Source organism: Rhinopithecus bieti, unplaced genomic scaffold, assembly GCF_001698545.2.
Source record: "Rhinopithecus bieti isolate Rb0 unplaced genomic scaffold, ASM169854v2 scaffold_28066, whole genome shotgun sequence".
NCBI classification, from domain to species: domain Eukaryota; kingdom Metazoa; phylum Chordata; class Mammalia; order Primates; family Cercopithecidae; genus Rhinopithecus; species Rhinopithecus bieti.
Window position 1 is genome coordinate 1664370 of NW_016813021.1, and position 5707 is coordinate 1670076.

General features: G+C 53.2%; 1 protein-coding gene across 2 annotated transcripts in view; it reads left to right on the plus strand.

Annotated features, from left to right (window-relative positions):
* The window catches only part of UPK1A (uroplakin 1A), a 12827-nt gene extending 7517 nt beyond the window's left edge, over nucleotides 1-5310 (plus strand). The window contains exons 3-8 of one of the 2 annotated variants that reach the window (XM_017847574.1): nucleotides 790-864; nucleotides 996-1103; nucleotides 3362-3541; nucleotides 3755-3852; nucleotides 4689-4772; nucleotides 4852-5310. In XM_017847574.1, coding sequence (XP_017703063.1) covers nucleotides 790-864; nucleotides 996-1103; nucleotides 3362-3541; nucleotides 3755-3852; nucleotides 4689-4764 — 537 coding nt within the window. In that variant the 3' untranslated portion in view covers nucleotides 4765-4772; nucleotides 4852-5310. The remainder of the gene's footprint in view (nucleotides 1-789; nucleotides 865-995; nucleotides 1104-3361; nucleotides 3542-3754; nucleotides 3853-4688; nucleotides 4773-4851) is intronic. The other variant, XM_017847575.1, reaches the window with a different exon arrangement.
* Nucleotides 5311-5707: the final 397 nt, after the last annotated feature.

The window sequence follows — 5707 nt, forward strand, 5'->3', positions numbered from 1 at the left end:
AAAAAAATATATATATATATATATATATATATATATATAAATTTTGACATAGGGTCTCCCTCTGTCGCCCAGGCTGGTGTGCAGTGGCACGATCTCAGCTCACTGCAACCTCCACCTCCCAGGTTCAAGCAATTATCCTTCCTTAGCCTCCCGAGTAGCTGGGATTACAAGCATCGCCGGGCTAGAGCACAGCGGTGCAATCTCAGCTCCCTGCAACCTTCACCTCCCGGGTTCAGGCGATTCTCCTGTCTCAGTCTCCCGAATAGCTGGGACTACAGGCCAATGCCACCATTCCCGGCTGATTTTTGTATTTTTATTAGAGACGGGGTTTTGCCATGTTGGCCCAGCTAGTCTCAAACGCTTGACCTCAAGTGATCCACCCACCTCAGCCTCCCAAAGTGCTGGGATTACAGGTGTGAGCCACCAATGCCCAGCCCTAATTGTTGTATTTTTATTAGAGAAGGGGTTTCACCATGTTGGCCAGGCTGGTCTCGAACTCCTGACCTCAGGTGATCGCCCCTTCGGCCTCCCAAAGTGCTGGGATTACAGGCGTGAGCCACCACGCCTGGCCTGTCTCAAAAATAAATTAATTAAATTAAATATTTCAAAATACAGAAAAGTTGGAAGATTTGTACAGCGAACACCTAAATACCCACCACATATTATGGATGATACTAGTCACACTGCCCCAAACTTTTTAAAAACTTGCATTTCCACAGTGATGCCTCCCTGATGGGGTGTGGCTTCACGGGCTTTGCCCAACGGGCCGTCCTCCCTCTGTCTCCCCAGTACCTGGTGCTCATGCTCATCGTCTACATCTTCGAGTGCGCTTCCTGCATCACGTCCTACACCCACCGTGACTATGTGAGCCCGGCGAGGCCTGGGGAGGGGCCTGACCTGCATGGGAGGGGCGAGGGTCCCGGCGCGGCGGGGCGGAGGTCTTCCTGTCTCCCCATCCAGCCCTGCCGGCCCCTGCTCTTCCCTGTTCTCCGCAGATGGTGTCCAGTCCATCCCTGATCACGAAGCAGATGCTGACCTTCTACAGCGCGAACACCGACCAGGGCCAGGAGCTGACCCGCCTCTGGGACCGCGTCATGATTGAGGTGGGCAGGGTGGCCGGGGTGCCGGGAGGGCCCCGGGGCTCCCTCCACAGAAGCCGATAGAGCGCCCGATGTGCCCTCTTGTAGAGAAGTGAGTGCTTTAAAGACATCCACTCATGAGATCTCCAGGAGAGCAGGGCTGCGGATGAGTAAACCCTTCTGCAGATGAGTAAACAGGCCCACAAAGGGAAAGTCCCTTGCCCGATGCCATACAGTCCATAAGTGGTGGGAGCTGGGATTGGAACTCGGCAGCCTAGCTCCTGACCCCCTGCTCTTAGCCTATACGTACTACCTCAACAGAAATGTTGATAATAATAACAATAGTAACAGCACCATTCACTGAGCACTAACTTGGGTTTAACACAGTTCAAAGGACTTTTATTTTTATATTTTGAGATGGGGTCTTGCTCTGTCGCCCAGGCTGGAGCAATCATAGCTCACTGCAACCTCCAACTCCTGGGCTCAAGTGATCCTCCTGCCTCAGCCTCCCAAGTAGCTGGGAATACAGGTGCACCCCACCACGCCCAGCTAAATTTTTAAAATTATTTTTTGTGGAGACGGGGTCTTGCTCTATTGCCCAGGCTGGTTTTGAACTCCTGGGCTCAGGATTGGAGCCATTCTCCTACCTCCGCCTCTCAAAGTGCTGAGATTACAGGCATGAGCCACAAGTGCCTGGCCTCAAAGCACTTTTAAAGCTTTTTTAATCCTCACGACCACCCCATAAGGGAGATCAGCCTTTTAGTGATGAGGAGACCAAAGCAAGAGGTTGAATATCTTGCATGAGGTCACACACCTGGTAGGTCACAGAACTGGAAGGATTCAAACTCAGACTTCCAGGTTTGAAGAGATGCACTCTTCAAATCCAACATGATATTGCATCGGAAGAGGAAGAAATTGGCTGGGCGCAGTGGCTCACGCCTATAATCCCAACACTTTGGGAGGCTGAGACGGGCAGGTCACTTGAGTTCAGGGATTTGAGACCATCCTGGCCAACATGGTGAAACCCTGTCTCCACAAAAAATATAAAAATTAGCCAGACGTGGTGGTATGCGCCTGTGATTCCAGCTACTTAGGAGGCTGAGGCAGGAGAATCGCTTGAACCCAGGAGGCAGAGGTTGCAGTGAGCCAAGATGTCGTCCAGCCTGGACGACAGAGGGAGACTCCGTCTCAACAGAAAAAAAAGGAAGAAATTGACAACTCAAGAAAAACTGAGGTGTCAATGTGGCCCAAGTCCTCTAGCTAGCCAGGATTTGAACCCATGTTTGAAGGGTGCCCAAGCCTATGTTTTCCTCATTCAGGAGCCACAAATTAAACACCTGGATTCCTTACCAAAGCCAGGAAAAGCCAGAAATCTGCCCTTTTTGTGTTATTTTATCAGCATATTTTATTTTATTTTATTTTATTTATTTATTATTTTTTTTGAGACAGAGTCTCGCTCTGTCGCCCAGGCTGGAGTGCAGTGACCGGATCTTGGCTCACTGCAAGCTCCGCCTCCCGGGTTTATGCCATTCTCCTGCCTCAGCCTCCCGAGTAGCTGGGACTACAGGCGCCCGCCACCTCGCCCAGCTAGTTTTTTGTATTTTTTTTTTAGTAGAGACGGGATTTCACCGTGTTAGCCAGGATGGTCTCGATCTCCTGACCTCGTGATCCGCCCGTCTCGGCCTCCCAAAGTGCTGGGATTACAGGCTTGAGCCACCGCGCCAGGCCTTTATTTTATTTTTTGAGATGGAGTTCCATACTTGATTCCCAGGCTGGAGTGCAGTGGCACAATCTCGGCTCACTGCAATCGCCACCTCCTGGGTTCAAGCGATTCTCCTGCCTCAGCCTCCCAAGTAGCTGGGATTACAGGGGCCCACCACCACACCTGGCTAATTTTGTATTTTTAGTAGAGGTGGGGTTTCATCATGTTGGTCAGGCTGGCCTTGAACTCCTGACCTCAGGTGATCCACCCACCTTGGCCTCCCAAAGAGCTGGGATTACAGGCATGAGACACCATGCCTGGCAAAAATATTTTAAAATAAGTCAGAGGTGCGGGTTTGATCCAAATCCCCCATCAGCTTCCTGGTCCTGGGACAAATATCATCTGCTCCGTGCTCACACACAGACACCCACCAGACACACTCGCTTGGAGGCCCAGGACATGGGGAAGTTGGGTCCAGCTGTGTCAAAGGCCAACCCTGCCCCTCCTTGCTGTGTGACCTCAGGCAAGCGACTATCCTCTCTGAGCCCGAGCCCGCCTGACCCCCTGCTTTTCTCTTCAGCAAGAGTGCTGTGGCACATCTGGTCCCATGGACTGGGTGAACTTCACCTCAACCTTCCGGGAGGCCACTCCGGAGGTGGTGTTCCCCTGGCCCCCACTGTGCTGTCGCCGGACGGGAAACTTCATCCCCCTCAACAAGGAGGGCTGCCGCCTGGGGCACATGGACTACCTGTTCACCAAGGTGTGGCCCTCTGCCCTGCTGCATCTGTCCGTCCATCTGTCTGTCTTTCTCTGGTCTCTGCTCCCTCTCTGATTCTATCTCTTTCTCCCTCCCTGTGTCTGTCCATCCAGCTTTGTCTCTCTCCTCTTCCCCTCTCTGATTTTCTTGTTTTCTTTTTCTTTCTTTTCTTTTTTTTTTTTTTTTTTCGAGACCGAGTCCTGCTGTGTCACCCAGGCTGGAGTACAGTGGCACGATCTTAGCTCACTACAGCGTCTGCCTCCCAGGTTCAAGGGATTCTCCCACCTCAGCTTCCAGAGCAGCTGGGATTACAGGCGCGCACCACCCTCTTGGCTAATTTTTGTATTTTTAGTAAAGACAGGGTTTGATCATGTTGGCCAGGCTGGTCTCGAACTCCTGAGGTCAAGTGATCCACCCGCTTTGGCCTCCCAAAGTGCTCAGATTACAGGCATGAGCCACAGCGCTGGGCCCCCTCTCTGATTTTCTCGTGCTCTCCCAACTCTCTCTCAAGTCAGCAGGATGCACCCAGGGTCTGTCTGATCCAGACCTGGCACCTGCAACTTTACTCAGGTTGTCCGAGAATAAGAGCAACAGGCCGGGCGCGGTGGCTCAAGCCTGTAATCCCAGCACTTTGGGAGGCCGAGACGGGCGGATCACGAGGTCAGGAGATCGAGACCATCCTGGCTAACACGGTGAAACCCCGTCTCTACTAAAACTACAAAAAACTAGCCGGGCGAGGTGGCGGCGCCTGTAGTCCCAGCTACCCGGGAGGCTGAGGCAGGAGAATGGCGTGAACCCGGGAGGCGGAGCTTGCAGTGAGCTGAGATCCGGCCACAGCACTCCAGCCTGGGCGACAGAGCGAGACCCCCCCCCCCCCAAAAAAAAAGCCAGGCGTAAGAGCAAAATCACCCTCAGACTGTCATAGCCATCAGCAGGGCAGCATCTACTTTGCAGGGCCTGGGTTCAACATCAGCTCCCTGGGGCCCCGAAACCACCCGAGGAGGTGGACAGTGCCATGGTTCCCATTGCACAGGTGAGAAAACCAAGGCTCAAGAAAGGCAGTGACTTTCCCAAGGGCGCACAGTGACTCTCGCCTTTAGCAGCCACCCTCATGGGTGTCTTCTTAAACCTCCCCCATCCCCCTGCCCAGGGCTGCTTTGAGCACATCGGCCATGCCATCGACAGCTACACGTGGGGCATCTCGTGGTTTGGGTTTGCCATCCTGATGTGGACGGTGAGAGGCGGGGAGCCCACAGGCTGGGTGGGCTGGGCGGGGGGCGTGGAGTGCCCTCATCTCTCTGCCTCCTCGCCAGCTCCCAGTCATGCTGATTGCCATGTATTTCTACGCCACGATCTGAGGGACAAGACGGGAAGGCAACATACACGCCCGGCCTCCTTTGCATCCTCCTTCTGCTTCCTCTGCTGGGGCCTGGATGGCTGCCTCACGTCTGCCCTCCCAACCTCCCCAGCCCTTACCTCCTTCCACTTCCAAGATCTTTTTCCAGCTTCCTGTGCCTCGGGTGTGCCCTGAAACCCCAGGGCTTGTGTGCACGTATCTTTAGCCCTTGACCTCACTCCACTTGGCTGGTTCTTGCTCAACTTTCAAGGGACCGCTCCATGATCCCATCTCCCATTCACAGACGCCTCTCCTGTAGCTCTCTGAGCTCCTCCTTCATGGCAGGCGTCGCCATTCTTGCTGAACAGTTTGTGATTGCCGTTTGAGCTCTGGAAGCCTTGATTGCCATGAGAGTTCTGTCACCGTCACTTTACTGTCCCCATCATCACCCAGCATGGGGCTGAGCACATACTAGTCAATAAATAAATAAATAAATAAATAAATTAATAATGAATGAATGAGTTTGTTCTTTTCTGGGTCAAGGGAGAGTGAACAAGAACTGTTCTAGGCCAGGCATAGTGGCTCACGCCTGTATTCCCAGCACTTGGGAGGCTGAGGCGGGCAGATCACCTGAGATCAGAAGTTCGAGATCAGCCTGGCCAAAATGGTGAGACCCCATCTCTACAAAAATACAAAAATCAGCCAGGCGTGGTGGTGCACATCTGTAATCCCAGCCACTCCAGAGGCTGAGGCAGAAGAATCACTTGAACCCGGGAGGTGGAGGTTGCAGTGAGCCGAGATCACACCATTGCACTCCAGCCTGGGTGACAAAG